Source organism: Balaenoptera musculus, chromosome 12 (genome assembly GCF_009873245.2).
Source record: "Balaenoptera musculus isolate JJ_BM4_2016_0621 chromosome 12, mBalMus1.pri.v3, whole genome shotgun sequence".
NCBI lineage: Eukaryota > Metazoa > Chordata > Mammalia > Artiodactyla > Balaenopteridae > Balaenoptera > Balaenoptera musculus.
Window position 1 is genome coordinate 73,400,658 of NC_045796.1, and position 17,102 is coordinate 73,417,759.

General features: G+C 40.5%; 1 protein-coding gene across 1 annotated transcript; it reads right to left on the reverse strand.

The window, feature by feature from the left end:
• Positions 1-1,044: 1,044 nt before the first annotated feature.
• Positions 1,045-16,892, reverse strand: PRSS35 (serine protease 35). The gene is made up of 2 exons (XM_036872217.1): positions 16,707-16,892; positions 1,045-3,916 (listed from the first exon to the last, which is right to left on the reverse strand). The coding sequence occupies exon 2, from the start codon at positions 3,895-3,897 to the stop codon at positions 2,656-2,658; it is 1,242 nt and encodes a 413-aa protein (XP_036728112.1). The 5' UTR covers positions 3,898-3,916; positions 16,707-16,892; the 3' UTR covers positions 1,045-2,655.
• Positions 16,893-17,102: the final 210 nt, after the last annotated feature.

Below are 17,102 nucleotides of genomic sequence, written 5' to 3' on the forward strand. Positions count from 1 at the left end.
AGTTAAAGTATATAATCTTTATGGTCTCTTCTAATCCTGGGATTCTAGAAAATAAGAATTTCAAAGAATTCTTTGATCTACAAACAAAAAGCATAATGATTTAAAGAAGCTGGAAAAAAAAGGTAATGATTTGTGCACAACTCTGATCTTGGTCATACATATATTTAAATCTTTTTCAAAGTGAATATTTGGGATTTAACTAGAAGCATATCAAAAAAGGGAAAATGTCTCTTCTGCCCACACAGTTATTGATTTAAGCAAGAAAAAACATATATAAAATGAAATATGTTATTTGGGTAAAGAAAAAAACATAATTCTAAGTTTCAGTTGTTTTATAAATAGTTCTTTGAATTCACCCATTGATAAGTCTTTCTAAGCAATAAGTCAGTATCATCCTTTACACACAGTAGACAGCTTATGTGTGTGTGGGTATATTTGTTTAGCTAAGAGGATTCAAATTAATTTTCTATTTCAAATCCGATAAGTGTAACAGAAGAAGTATGTGAAGTAAAACCTTCTGAGTAATGTAGTACATTTTAGTGGTCCTAAATAGATCATATGAGATCCATGATTCTCTTGGGAAAGAGAAGAAAATGAGAGAATCAAACCTCTGCAAATAAAATGAGCTAAAATTTTATATTTTTGAAAAGTATATTATACAGTGATTTTAACGAAATCATGTATATTCAGAACTTAACCTTAAGAACCAAACTGTTGACAGTAAGCACCATAAATTCCTCCAAACTGACTCAAACCCAGGACTTATTATCTAAGAAACTAAGATGAAGAATGCATGTGTGTTTGCAAGAGTGCAAATGTGCAAAATTCACCTTGGAACATTTTTAGTCGCAGTGATCATATAGATGTTTCCCCAAAAAAGATTGGATCAAAGTTTTTGAGACCATAGCCCTATTCCACTACCACCAATGATAAAATACTTCCCAGCAAAATGTGCTTAGAATTAAGTAGAATCATTTTTTTAAATAAACAGTTAATTTAATACTTGCTAAAACCTTGTATGTAAAACATATATACAAATACAGTAAGAGTTATAGTTGATTTATTTTTTAAATTTTTATTGAATGATTTTTAACAGATTCACATTATAAAAGAATATAACTTGTGCTAAATTTCAGCTGTTTTCAACACCATTTACAAAATCACTTTTTAACATAATCTAATCATGTATTCCTTTGCATACTAGTCAAGGGTATAACTTCCCCTTATTACAGAAAATAATAACAAGTAAAATAAATTGGAACTCAGGCAGAATCAATGACTTGGGTGTGTCCCAAGAGAAGAGTGTGTACCCTAGACATTACCAGGAAGAGCAGCCCAGAAATAAGGTCTGCAACTCTTGAATTTTATAGTGTACTCAATTACAAATCACTAAAACGCTTTAAACATAATGGCCTGAACTAAACCGCTTGTACAACAACCATTCAGCAAATATCTGATCATTCAAGAAATATGTATTGAGTGTCTACTCTGTGTTTTGCCCCAGGGCAGCCACTGGACTCTGTCTGCTGAGGCTGCCATGATGGCCCGAGTGTGTGCACCGCCTTGGTCCCTAATGAAAATGATCAGAACTTTCTTTTAAAAATTATATTCATAAATTATACTCATTTTGTTAAAAGGACATATCCAAAATCGCTAATCAGAGAATTCACCAAAATAATATGTCTATGGCCCTATTAAGAAAAGCGAAGTTTGTCAAGGGGAAGAAAGGCTTTCTCTTAAAAAAGACGATAGAATTCCTTGTCTCAAACTGTAACACCTCATTCATAGGAGACTGTGTAGCTGTATAAAATGATGTGGCTTTCAACACCTGATCATTTATTAACATTGGAACTGTCTTCCTACGCATACTTGAAAAGTCCATGTTTTGAATACTAGTTAAATAAAAACTTGAGATCTTAAAATGTCTCAGTTTCCCTGTTTTTAAATTAGATTTATTTCATAGAACAAAGTAGTTCTCCCATAAATAATAACACTTCAGTTGGTATTTTTTTAAAGCAGTAAAACAGTTAATAGTTTTGTTTATAAAGCTTGCTGTTCATTGTAATTCTTAAAAAAAAAAAAAGAAAGAAAGAAAGAAAAAAAACTAGTTTCTCAGACCCAATGGAAAACACAATATAAACATGGAGGGCATGAGCTGAATGGGTCTACCTCAGAGTAGTACAAACTGTGTTATAACTGTCTCAAACTTGATTCTACTTGTGTTACTGCCCCCTCTGTATATGCAGTTTCACATTTAATACACAACCGGCACCCTATTAGCCTCTTCTTAGAGTAGGACCCTGAGAGTTAGTCCATTGAGAAATCACATATTATTTATGATACCAGCTTGAAATTTTAAAGAGTGTCTAATCTTTAACAAGGCAGAAAGAAACAAAAATTTTCCCACCAATGAAACTTATCACCATGTAAAGAAGAATATATACTTGGCATTGAAGTGTCCATCTAATTGTAGGATGTGTACCTACACCTTTTTAAAATGTATGAAAAGCTCCTAATTTTGAAAAAATAAACATGTTGAAATACTATTGATAGGGTTCAAGTCCAAGCAAAACCTATGAAGTGATCTTTACTCGAGTAATCAGAACTAGTTTTCTCTGCGATGTAGGTCATCCACAACCTCGTTTCAGGTATCCGTTAGCCGTAGGTGCAACTGGCGTCATCCCCGTGCATCCAGAGGCAGATCTGGGCGTACTTGAGGGGCGTGATGCGCACGGCCACGTTGTAGTCCTTCTGAACACCGTTTATGTCCACCCACTGGTGGCCGGAATAGACCGCGATGATTTTGCGTTTCCATCTCTTTCTGTCTGGATCTTTCAGACGCAGATAGACCCCAGAGCCAGTGGAGCCCGACTCGGCATCGCAGTATTGATAGAGAAGATCATTGGATTCATCGGACACACTGCAAAACCGGTAGACTAACTGATCTGCCCTGTCGTGATCAAATCCTGAGAAGTGGATCATCCCGCCTGGCAGCTTCTTGATGGTGGGACTGATTCCCAGCTCCATGTATTTCTTTTTGTGAGCACGCTTCAGCTCCAGAAGGGCGTAGTCATAATCCAAGGCCGCGTCTCCCCTCCCTCCTCTAGCCCAGCCTTTGGGGATGTGGGTGTTCTTGACCCGGGTCCACTGGAAGGAGGGCATCCCATCAGCAGCTCTCTGACCCCGAGCCGATTCCTTTCTCCTTCTTCCGGCCTTGGCTCTCTCCTTCAGACTCTCTCTGCTACCCTCTCTTCCATCACCACCCCTTGCTTCCCTCCTGCTCCTCCTGGAACCTCTGTGTTTCTTGCCACTACCTTTATTTCTCATCTTCAACAACCCTACCCTTAGCTTTTTGCTGCCTTTGATGTAGTCGTTTCCATCGTGGACACAATGGGCAGCTGTTAGGACGTGGTTGGGGGAGACGAGGATACCACTGCAGCCCGTGGAGAGCTTCACGGCCGTATTGAAAGGGAAATTGGTTAAGAATCTCTTGTCCAAGATGCTGAACCTGCTGTCAGTGCCGTACACGTGTCTCCTTCTCCTCACAGGTGCTCCCTGTGCAGTGAGATTTTCATGTGGCTCGGGGACCCAACCTTGAACTTTCACTCTGGTCAAGGTTCGGGTGCCGTTCTCAAAGACAGTCTCATATGAGAGAGAGTCTTCCAGGTCAGAAAGGTTGGGAGCCGGGAGTTCTTTCTGGCATTCGATGCCACACGCTTGATTTAACACCATCTTAGCGTCTGCTTCAAAGGTGGGGCTGGTGAGATGGAAGGTCCTTTCACTGACAAGCCGGGGTATTTTTCTCAAGTGCCACATAAAATCCCGTTCCATTTCAGATCCATCGATGGGAGTCCGCCCAAGGGTGAAAAGTATCAACCAAAACAGCATCGTTTCCATTTTGTTCTTCTACGTTGTCCTTTAAGATAGAAAGAGAAGCTTTATAATGGTTTCTTTTAAAATATGTTACTTATCATTCATTTAGGTCTTGGGTCCTAAAGGTAGCTTCACCACAAATAGGAGCCCATATTTTCACTGTACTTAGATTTTACTGAGATTAGATAAACACCCTACTAAGTAGGCTCATACAGACATCCAAAATCAGTAAATTGTTTTCACTCAGACTTCCCTCCACCAGCCCTAATCCCTGTGCATCCTACCCCCATCTGCCATCACCCTCTCTTTCTCCCCTCTTTCAACCCAACACATGGGAGAATAAGAAGGGGTGGCAAACTGGGGTCCTCTGTTGCATAAGCCACACCATCTTCCTTCCAAGGTCTCCTACAACCTTATCTCCAGATGATTTAGAAATAAAGATAACAGCAGATGTCCGGCCCTTTCCCTGAACTAAGCTTCTTAATAAAAGCAGGGATCACAAATTCCTCATCTCTACAATGTAAATGGCTAGCATAGAGCTCAAAAAAAGCATTCACTGGAATACAATGAATTTCCCTTAATCACGGCTTGCAGACCAAGCTGATTGATGGTGCAATTAAAATCATAGGATAATATTCTAAAATATTCAGTAGAGATTTTAGAAGTAAATAAATGGGCTCCTCTGCTATTGACCTGCTTTGATTTTTACAAGCAGAACCCCTAATCATAAAAAGAAAATACACAGCACAGGCCCTTTTATCCGAAAATAAGAAAAATGTACCCTGTCCTTTTTTTAAACAAAGTTGTGCTTGGAACTACCACCTAAGCAAAGCACCACACGAAAATACTTTATAGTGGCATTTTACTTTATATTAAAATTGTAAGAATTTATGGAGCACAGGCGATGGTTATGCATTTGCTACTTGGGGGAACATGATCCTGATGAAATATAGTCCCTTTCATCCTGGGTCTCTCATCTGAAAACTGTTTAAATTGTATAATACCTCTTCTACTGTTTACATCTTCTTGCCTTCATTTCCTGCTCCTCTAGGTTCACTGGTATGTAAATCTGTTCCTAGAACTGATGTTTGTCAGTTGTTGCTTGGTGAGAGTGAGGGGGAGTAGCAGTCTTTGGAGCAGCAATTTGGAAATTTGTAAGCTACGTTCCAAGTTGTTTTTAACTAATAGTTAAAATATCCAGGCTTAGCAAATGATTTGCACTGTGTACAAAGCAGAGGCAGTTCAAGGTTAGATTATTCCTACAATACCTTCACTCTCAAGGCTTTCTCATAAGCTTTCTTTGCTTATCAAAGAAAAGAAAGCTAATAAGGAATGTCAAGAATGGCCCACAAAGCAGGGTACACCCATAAGATCCTGGGAGCTGGCAGGAAAAGCAAAAGTTGTCTCTGATTCAGAGCCGAATGTGGGCATCTCTTGACACAGCAGAGTTCATTTTGCCATATACAAGTACAGAATTTTATTAACAAACTAATAACATTCTTTTGATAAAACAAAAACATATACTACATTAACCTTTTTGTTATTTAAACATGATCTATTCTTGAAAACATGACATAATTAATTTGAATGATCATACATTGGAACATGTTAAGCAAGTTTAGAATAATCTTTACCATGACTTGGCATCAGCAAAATTACATAGAAGTTTTGCAATTTCCATTTTTTCCCATTTGCTCACAGTTGAATGCTAAGTAATGGTGATTCTGGTTAATATTCGTATTGTTTGCTGAATAGCTTGTGCTTTATTTTGGAGACAGGGCATTCTTCTGTAGACTGATGGATATTGTCCAAAAAATCAGTAAACAATATACTTGAGAAAAAAATCCACACTCATGTCACAATATTTTCTAATCATTACCATGGCAAATTTGACTTTACACAAAGCAGTAATTATATCAGTAATGATTTTGTTGAACCACTTAGTATTTTCTTTTGTTGCCTTTTGTGCAATTTTCATAATGAGTATTTCATCCATTTTATTTAATTGGATTGGAATGACAAAGGCTAACAACTCAGTAACTCTACTGAGACCCTGAAATTGTATGTTTAACTGGGTGGTTCCCAAGATGAAAAGTTATGTCTTTCCAAAAAAAAAAGCTAAAATCAGAGTTATTTGCTGCCTCTTAGTTTATCAACAGGCCATAATAGATGATTAAAAAAAGATGTATATATATCTTTTTATCTACTTGAATCTTAGCAAAATTTCAACCAAGGGAGTTTTTTGATGTGGGAAACAAAAGTTTTAAAAATCGATTTTTTATTTAGCCCTATGTGATAACAGCTGTTCATTATGTACTTAATATATGATTACAGCAAAGACTGAGAATCAGCCAATTACCCACATTAAAAAATACACAGGGGCTTCCCTGGTGGCGCTGTGGTTGAGAATCTGCCTGCCAGTGCAGGGGACACGGGTTCGAGCCCTGGTCTGGGAAGATCCCACATGCCGCGGAGCAACTGGGCCCGTGAGCCAAAATTACTGAGCCTGCGCATCTGGAGCCTGTGCTCCGCAACAAGAGAGGCCGCGATAGTGAGAGGCCCGCGCACCGCGATGAAGAGTGGCCCCCGCTTGCCACAACCGGAGAAAGCCCTCGCACAGAAACGAAGACCCAACACAGCCATAAGTAAATAAATAAATAAATAAAATTTAAAAAAAAAAAAAATACACAGGATCACTTTGTACATTTTAACACTTGGTAATAATGATCTGTGCAGTAATAAATGTGTGAAAGGCATTCCTAGGCAAAAGAGAGAACGTCAAAATCATGGTGTTGTGGTATTGCTTCCACAGTTAGGTTTTGTTTTTCGGATTTGGGTTGGTTTTTTTTTTTCCAGTGTTGTTTAATTTAGCCTTGCAAATTTTTAGCTAGTTAGGATTTAGATAGGCAGAACGCAAATATTAAATTATAACAGACCAGATGGTATTTTACTATACAAATAATTGACCTAGAATATGAATCTCAAATTTAGAAGTTCCTTTATTCTTTACCAAATAAAACATGTGCCCTGTGCATTAATTCTGTAGTCAGACTTTTAAGAAAGTCCCATGTAATGGTTAGTTTTATGTGTCAACTTGACTGAGCCACAGGGTGCCCAGATATTTGGTCAAATATTATTCTGGGTGTGTCTGGGAGGGTATCTCTGGATGATATTAACATTCGAATTGGTAGACTGAGTAAAGCAGATTGCTCTCCCTAATGTGGGTGGGCCTCATCCAATCAGCTGAAGACCTACATAGAACAAAAAGGCTGACCCTCCTGTGAGTAATGGGGAACTCCTTCTGCCTGACTGCTTTGAGCGGGGAAATTGGTTTTTTTCCTGCCTTTGGATTCAAAATGAATTTTGAATAAGATTTTGTTAGTAAGATTTTGTTAGTAGGATTCTGTACTTGTGAGTGGCAAAATAAACTGTGTCACATCAAGGGATTCCCAGGTTGTAGTTCCCAAACCAGCAGTGTCAGCAGCCCCTAGGAACTTGTTAAAAATGCTAATTCTCAGGGCCCAACCCAGACCTACTGTTCAAAACTCTCCAGGAGGGGTGCGGGTTCCCAGCTAGGCATGTTGTACACAGCCCTCCAGGCAGTTCTGATACTCAGTACAGTTTCAGAACCACTGCAGCAGCCAAGGTCCTGGTGTAGCAGCTTAAGCCCCTCCCAGAAGGTGGACTTTCCAGGGATGATTGCTTCACCAGGTTTCAAAGGACCTCTGCTTCATCTCTGTGTACAAAATAAATTTATTCTAAACTTTGCTCTTTTACTATGTCAGCAACTGTTAATATTGAATGGTTCCACCTTTAATAGAAAAAAAAAACATACTTTTACATAAGTGATTTAATAATACTTCTGAAAAGATTCAAATTCAGTAGGCTTGTACGTAACACCTCTGATGCTACAGACGCTACAGATGATGCAAGAGTGTTAGTTCGCCAGCCCTGTCTGGTGCCCTTTGAGGGACTCAGCTGCAATGCAGCCCAGGAATAAAAGCCATGCCCACATCTATCCTTGGGCACGGGAAGGGCAGAGCCTTGTCATATGACCTCAGAATCACAGTAATAAAGGACATGGATTTAGTGAGCCTGTCTAATTTGGCCTGTAATTTCAAATTGGACAGATGTCTCAGGACACTTTCTTTTGGGAAATCTAAGTTTGCCTTGTGGTAAAACGCCAATGTAACGTAAATGATAGCTCTTGCTGATAGAGCAAGCCATGGTTCAGTGGGTACATCTATAGACGCCTGTCATCCAAAAAGCACTAACTAAAGAGACACGGTCCCAGCTGGTGGAGCAGTTATAGTATTTTGAAAGCTTTAATGTCCCATGTCTTCCCTCATTCTCCTCCTTTTTCCTGTCTTCCATTATAATTGTGACCTTCCCTGTCACTTTCCAGATGGCTTGGATTTGGGGCTTCAAATTCCAGTTTTGGTTAATGAAAGTGAGGTTGCAGTCATGGCTCTCACCACGAGTCAATGTACACATAGTTGATTATGGGTTGGACCATGGAGACGAATGGAAGGGAAGAGAATTAGGCAGGAAGCAAGAATACCAGGATTTATAGATGAATTCTTACTGATGAAGCAGATATTAGTCCACATTTCTACCTGGTCTATACTATTAACAGAAATGACCACCCATAACTACAAGAGATAACTTACTATTGCTTTTGTTTGGTTGCTTGCTTATGCTTTCTTAGAAATGTGAATGCTGATAGTATTTAGAATATTTGGGTATCTCTACCAGCATAGTGGTTACAAGGGCAGACCAAGGAGTAAGAAGACTTGGGTTAAGTGTCATCTTTACCACTTATTAGGCAACTGAATATGGGCAGTTCATTAAGTTCAATTAGGTTTCCATTTCCTCATCTGCAAAGTGAAGATAATAGTAATCTCAACTTCATAACGTAATTGTGAGAATTAAATAAGTTGATATATGCAAAGAATTACCACTGAGCCCAGAGCATAGACACAATCAATAATAAGTTCTTTTAGAGTTATTATTCTACCTTAATGGGTGAATTAATATCACTTTAAAACAATTCATTATATAAGGCAAAGTTATAGCGCTCTTAGTTTTCTGGAAAGTCAATTTTACACTCAAATATTTTTATTTCAGTATAGTTTCTGACACACTCTCAAACTCCGTTTTTCTTTGTTTTGTTTTTTGTTCAAGGACAGCTTCACTTTAGAGACTTCCCAAATGAATGCTTTCCTAATTACTCATTTCTATGAATATCTGTGGCTTTGTAATATATTTTTCTCATTGCTATTAAACTTCAGTGTGATTAAACCTTACCCAGCCACAGAACACTTGAATTGCATTTCCCGTGTCTTATTTTTAGCCTGAATCTACCCTAAGAATTCTGGAACTGCAACAGGCCCTCAGCCTAAAAAGAAACAGTCAGTGTCAGAATAATTACTCTAAGGGAGCGATTTACAGTGAAAGAAAAACCTAACTTTTTGATTGAGTCATCTAGAGTGTATAGAATTTTACTATGGCATGACATAATTACATTCTCAGGCTGTTTCTCTTTTGTTTTTTGGTTTGTTACCCTTTAAAGTTTATATTTTAACTTATGTCAGGCAGACGAAAGAAAGATTAGATGATCTTGCTATATTAAATGTTTTGAATGAACTATTTTTCTTGTAAATGAACATGAGCTGATTTACCATCCAGAATCTGCACCAGGTGATAGAGTCACACTTACTTGGGCCCTTCTTTTCACCTGGTCCCTCGTAATGGACAGTGAAGTAGTTGCCCAAGTTCATGTGTATAGTATGCTGCCTTGGATCATAATTTTGCATTACTCTGTCAAACACTTTCTGGGGGGCTGATACGAGTCAGGGACCACTCAGATCAATGGCCTCATAGGGCCAACACCAACTTCTACCTTAATGTATATTAGGACACAGAAATGACTGCATAACCACTTTTGACAACTTGCCTATCCTTTATTTAGCCATTCATGATCCCAGCCACTCACCCCTCCCAGCGTCACTGCCTACATTTACACATGTGCACGAATGTGAAAACATATTCCAGCTATCTCCCTCCTCCTCCACGTTCAACTTCTACCTGCTCGGTCAAGACTGACACACAACAGGTAGACATTGCGGTCTGGACCAGATACTCTCTGTATCTGCAGAGAGAAGTGCTGGCTTAGGCAAAAGGCCAGGGCAGGAGAGGAGGAACATTACTAGTGAGAGCAGACAGGTAGAAAGCGAGCATTAAATGGGTCAGGTTTTGGAGAACACTTGTCAAACTTTGAGTCACTTTCGCAAATTGGGAGCAGATGCAGAGGAGAATAGGTATTTTAGAAAGTTCGGTTCCCAGCGCACTTGAAGCTCCCAGTGAATGTCAGTCACTAACTGGAGCACGGAAATGGAGGCAACATTTGGGCTAAAAAGTGTGGGATCAGTATGACGAGAAAGTAATAGTGTTAGTGACGTGACCAAGAGGGACAGTGAGAGCTGGGGTGCGTCAATGACAGTGGTGTCAGCGGGCTTTGAAGCCAAACCAACTGACGTCCACTTGCAACTTCTCAGCAGTATGAGTTTGTGAAGGTCACTTAATCTCTCCAAACGTTACTTTCTACGTTGGTTCAACAGGGATAATGTTTTGGAGTATTTTTGTGAGACACTAGTATTATATATTTATAAATACAGTGCCCAGAGCACAGTAAGCCCTCAGCAAATGGCAGCAATTATTATTAGAAGCATCAAAGAATAGGGGTCAAAATCTACATAGGTATTTATAAGGGATTTCATGCATCTCTGACTGCTGTGGACTTCATTCACTGTGGTACGCCAAGTACAGGCAGATCTCGTTTCATTGTGCTTCACTGCACTTCGTAGATAATGTGTTTTTTACAAACAGAGGGTTTGTGGCAACTCTTTGTTGAGCAAGTCTATCAGTGCCATTCTTCCAAGAGCATTTGCTCACTTCGTGTCTCTGCGTCACATTTTGGTAATCCCTTTTCATTATTATTGTATTTGTTATGGTGATCTGTGATTGGTGATCTTTGATGTTATTTTTGTAATTTTTTCAGGGGGGGCCACAAACCACACCCATATAAGAGGGTGAACTTAAGTATTGTGTGTGATTGACTGCTCCACTCACTGGCACTCTCCCCATCTCTCTCCCTCTCCTTGGGCCTCCCTGTTCCCTGAGACATAACAGTATTGAAATTAGGCCACTTAATAACCCTACAATGGCCTCTAAGTATTCAAGTGAAAGGAAGAGTTGCACGTCTCTCACTTTAAATCAGAAGCTAGAAATGAAGAAGACATGTGGAGAGCCGAGATAGGCTGAAAGCTAGGCTTCTGCACCAGTTAGCCAAGTTGTGAATGCAAAGAAGTTCTTGAAGGAAAGTAAAAGAGCTACTCCAGTGAACACACAAATGATAAGAAAGCAAAAGAGCCTTATTACTGATAATGGAGAAGGTTTCAATGGTCTGGATAGAAGATCAAACCAGCCACACATTCTTTTAGGCCAAAGCCTAATCCAGAGCAAGGCCCTAACTCACTTCAATTCTATGAAGGCTGAGAGAAGTGAGGAGGATGCAGAAGAAAAATCTGAAGCTAGCAGAGGCTGGTTCATGAGGTTTAAGGAAAGAAGCCATCTTCATAACAGAAAAGCACCAGGTGACGCAGCAAGTGCTGGTGTAGAAGCTGCGGCAAGTTCTCCAGAAGGTCTAGCTAAGAGAATTCATGAAGGTGGCTACATTAAACAACGGATTTCCAATGTAGATAAAACAGCCTTCGATTGGAAGAAGATGCTATTGGACTTTCACAACTAGAAAGAAGTCAGTGCCTGGCTTCAGAGCTTCAAAAGACAGGCTGACCCTCTTGTTAGGTGCTAATGCAGCTGGTGACTTTAAGCTGAAGCTAATGCTCCTTTACCATCCTGAAAATTCTATAGCCCTTAAGAATTATGCTAAATCTACTCTGCCGGTGCTCTAGCAATGGAACAACAAAACCTGGATGACAGCACATCTGTTTACAACATGCTTTACTGAATATTTCAAGCCCACTGTTGAGACCTACTGCTCAGAAAAAAAGACTCCTTTCAAAATACGACTGCTCACTAATTTTGAATTTTGAGAACTGTAATTTATATTTTCTTTTTTTTTTAATTTTTTTTTTTTTTTTTTTGCTGCGCCGGGTATAGTTGTGCAGGATCTTTCGTTGCAGCGCTCTGGCTTCTCTCTAGTTGTGGTTCGTGGACTTAGTTGACCCGCCACATGTGGGATCTTAGTTCCCCAACCAAGGATCTAACCTGCATCCCCTGCATTGGAAGGCGGATTCTTAACCATTGGACCGCCAGGGAAGTCCCTATATTTTCTTTGATAATACACAGATGTTTTGAGATGAACTGATTCTAAGTAACTGAATCTAATTAAAATGGACTCTTAACCCAGAAAAAAATATGTTACTGCTCACTGACAATACACCTGGTCACCCAAGAGCTCTGAGGGAGATCTACCATGAGATTCATGTTGTTTTCATGCCTGCTAACACAACGTCTGTTCTGCAGTCCATGGATCAGGAGTCATTTTGACTTTCAAGTCTTATTATTTAAGAAATACATTTCATAAAGCTACAGCTGCCACAGATAGTAATTCATCTGATGGATCTGGGCAAAGTTAGTTGAAAACTTTTGGAAAGAAGACACTATCGTAGATGCCATTAAGAACATTCATGAGTCATAGAGGTCAAAACATTAACATTCACATGAGTTTGGAAGAAGTTGATTCTCATGGATGACTTTGAGGGGTTCAAGACTTCAGAAGAGGAAGTAACTGCAGGTGTCATGGAAACAGCATGAGAACTAGAATTAGAGGTGGAGCCTGAAGGTGTGACTGAATTACTGCAATTTCATGATAACACTATAATAGACGAGGAGTTGCTTCTTATGGGTGAGCAAAGAACGTAGTTTCTTGAGATGCCATCTACTCCTGGGGAAGATGCTGTGAAGATTGTTGAAATGACAACAAAGGATTTAGAATGTAACATAAACTTAGTTGATAAAGCAGCTCAAGAAAGAAGTTCCGTGGGGGAAATGCTATCAAACAGCATTGCATGCTACAGAGAAATCGTTCATAAAGGAAGAGTCCTTCGATGCAGCAAACTTCATTAGTGTCTTAATATTAAGAAACTGCCACGGCCGCCCCAGCCTCCAGCAGCCACTGCCCTGCTCAGTCAGCAGCCACCAACATCGAGGCGAGACCCTCCACCAGCAAAACGGTTATGACTTGCTGAAGCTCAGATGATGGTTAGCATTTTTTAGCAACAAAGTGTGTGTTCAATTGTTGTATACGTTGTTTTTTAGACATAATGCTATTGCACAGTTAGCAGACTACAGTAACTTTTATATGCACTGGGAAAACCCCCAAAATCACGTGACGCTTTACTGCAATAGCCGCTTTATTGCAATGGTCTGGAAATGAAGCCACAGTATTTCCAAGTTATGCCTGTAACACATCCTAATCCCCAGATTAGGATGTGACTATGACACATCCTAATGTGTCACATGTGACTGTGTTCCTGACTTGGTAAAAGAGACTTTGCAAATGTGAATTAGTTAAGGATTGTGTGATGAGGAGATTAGCTCGGGTTACCCAGGTGAGCCCAATGTAATCACAGGAATCCTTCTGAGAAGGAGGCGGGAGGGTCAAGAACGAGAAGGATCTGTGAAGATGGAGGCAGAGGTCAGAGGCAGGCAGGACCACGAGCTACAAAATGCGGGTGGCCTCTAGGACCTGAAAAGGTAAGGAGACATTCTCTGCTGGAACTTGCAGGGAAAAAGGCAACCCTGCTTACCCTCTCTGGACTTCTGGCCTCCAGAACTATAGGATACTCTGTTAAGTCCCGAAGGTTTTGGTAATTTGTTACAGCAGCGATAGCAATATACTTAGAAAGGTAAAAACCTAGTTTTTAAAACTGTCTGCCCTGGATGTTTGGAAAGAAAGAAGTAGTGGGGAGTGATATAAGGGGGAAAAGAATGTTTGGTTCAGAGACTTAAACATAAATGAAAATGTTCATTTTTAGGAAAATTATACAGACACACCACATGAGAGCTAAAATCAGAAGATCGTGATAAAACATTCCGGTAGCATGCAGCAGTATTGCTAGGGAGAATCAAGAATTGGAACAGGATAGATAAATGTGTTTATTCGACAAATACACACAATGTTTACAGTGCTGTGCATCATTTCATAAGCCTCTTTCCTTGCTTATGAAACTCTGTGATAAGTCCTCCTTAGCCACTGAGTTGGACTAGAAAATTTCTAAGATCTCTTTTAGCTCTAAAGTCCTAGATTAAATCACAAATGAAAAAAACACGAGTTAACTTACTCATCACTGAGCCTCAAGCCGCTTCAATTCCTAGTCCCGGGTGAGGGGAGGGGTTGGGGGGAGGTGGATAGGAACTTGCCTGCTATCCCTATTTCTACCACTAGATGGCGAAGCTAGCCTGGTGATGCCCAATCCAAAATCCCACACTTCAGATGGTTTACGTTCCTTGAGGTACAAAATTGAATTTATTTTAAAAGCATGTAGGATTCATGGGAGGGAGAGAAGTCTAACTGGCTAATAATATACTAGATGGTTATCACATGGAATTGATCACATTTAGAAAACCCATCTCCAGGCCACAGAGCCCATCCGGATGAGCTGAGAGCTGATAATGCTGTCTACAGCCAGACGGTTTTCTGGCAGGTGGTTTCCCCAAACCATTGTGGTGCCAGCACACTTCCACTATGACCTCCAGCGCTGCTAAATAGTCCCCCAAATGTGCTGCAGTTCATTTCAACAGGAAGAAAAATCTTCAGCCTGTCAAATATTTCCCATGTCTATCAAATACTTAATAATTCACTTCCAAAGGGTAAGCTCTCCACTGATTCTATGCTGAAAATAAATGGCAAGGAAGTTCATTGACAATGTGCCAATTGCTATTCAAAATATCATACCTTAGCAATATCTTCAGGTTTAGTTTCAGGAATGAGACAGAGTAATGTCTGCTTGAAAAGTTTAGCAGTAGTGGAGGGAAAGGAAGATGGTAAAGTTACACAGTTGATTACTTTACAGTAACCCACAACTTCTGTTTCTCATCATAATAAAAAAATAAAACTTCCCTTTGTTTTTTAAGCTATTTTTCCAGGACCTGTATATTTCAATTTGTGCAATGGATATGCTGTGTGTAAATCAAATTTGGGGTGAATGGCACTGAGGGAGCCCCAAGGGAACCCTCTGCTGGCTCTCTCATCCACTGACATAGGAAATGCACAGCGTTTATTTTTTATCTTGCAAGTTGGCCTTGGAAAGAGAAGAATATCTGGAACTGTATTAGGTTTGCTACTCTTCAGGCTTTAAAGCATCTTATGATCACTGTGTTTCTAGCTAAGCAAACATCTGTTAAAGCTTGTGAAGCTTTTGAAAAAATTTTAGTTAAGCAAAGTCATAAAATAATAACCTTCATACTTTGCTGTTTCCAATCTCTCATCTCAGATTTCTCAAGTGCAAAGTTAACCCAGGCGAGATAGCTTCAGCCTCCAAAATTCTGAGTCTGATCCCGCTGTTAAAATGCAATGCGCTTGCCTTGCATAGTTGAGCATTGGGCAGAGAAAGGTAAGTAATGAACTCAACAGGGGAAATTAACTCACATTAGCAGTTGATTACTTTAACATAATAAGCACATTCTATGTGCCAGGCACTAGGCTAAACAATCTCACATTTGAAAACACGAAAAAGATTCTTAAAAGTGTGCAGGGTTCCGAGCTGTCTGGAGGAAAAACAGGAAGAGTATCCACATCCAACCTCTTCTCACGTTAAAGGAGCTCTTCTAGTTATTTCCTAATAAACATAAAATTCCATATGATGCTCACACACTACTTTCAAGCCTAGATGTCTTATTTGGCTGGAATTTTAACCTTCCCTCTTCTAAATTATATACCAGATCCTAAGCATAATTCTCCAAGCAGCAAAATACGACTTTTATAACTCTCTGTGGAGACAAATGCACTTGAGATAAAATGAGAATTTCAGAAGTGAGAAGAGTTAATAGAAGGGAAAAAAACACCTAGACAGGATATGCAGCTTCTTTCGAATCAATGACAGTGTAAAAAGGTCAGAGGAATCAGGCAGGAAGTGTTTCTACAACTTTTCAAAGACTTTTATGATAGAAAATTTCCAAAGCAGAGGGAAAGCTAGAAAGTAGAAAATTACAACCCTACATGCCCGTCATCCCGCGGCAACAATTACCAACATTTTAACAATCTTGTCTCACTCAGTTGTCTTCCCCCACCTTTTTTTTTTCCTAGAGTATTTTAAAGCAAGTCCAAGACTTTTCAATTTCATTTCATCTTCTCACTTAAAAAATGTTTTCCGCTGCTCCTTTTGCTGACCTGTGCAGCCAGGTTGATGAGAGAGAGAGATTCCTAGCTTCCATAGTAACTCTGCCAAAGAGGCTTTCAAGGAGACGAGACTTTCCAGGAATGCGTTTTACACCTTTTTCAATGGCATCTGTTAATAATCATAAAAATAAAGAGGGCCCCCTCTGGTAGTGCTTAAGTGGAAAGAATTCCATTTATATTCCAATGCAAATAATTTTACTGTTAATATTAAACGGTGCAGAGGCCGACACAAAGAATTGCCTATTTGGACGAGTAGCTTCTTTGATGACTTAAAACTGCTAAGTTTGATCCCTATCTTTAGAGCCCTTCAAAGAAGTTCTCCCCGGGTGGGTCCTGCCTTTCTCGGGGGAAACTTCCAGGTTCTAGGGTCTCGCCCTGTCCGGGGTCGGGGGGCGGTTTCCATCCTTACCTGCGAAGCTCACTCGGTCCCGGGGGCGCTGCCCTGCTCGAATCAAAGTGCCCCCGAGGCAGTCACCGATGCCGGCGAGGCAGGAGGGCAGGGATGCAGCTGCCTCGAGCCTCGGGACAAGCCGGAGTCAGAGCCCGGGCGCCAGGCCACCGCCCGCCAGCGCCGCCGGGAGCTCGCGGCTGAGACTGCGGGGAGGCGGGAGGCGAGCTGAGCGCCGCGTCGCGGAGGTGGGAGGGGAGAGGGGGCGGGAACCGGGGCGGCCGCCGGGGGCGGGGGGCGGGGGGGAGTGTCGGAGGCGAAGGGAGAGGAGGGGGGCAGGCGGGGAGGAGGAGGAGGGGGTTCTGGGGAGGGTTTACGAGGAGGTGCGGGGCGGACCGAGCAGCCTCTCACCCCAGC

Coding starts and splice junctions, on each gene's coding strand:
- PRSS35 (XM_036872217.1), bottom strand. CDS start 3,897: ATGGAAACGATGCTGTTTTGGTTGATACTTTTCACCCTTGGGCGGACT.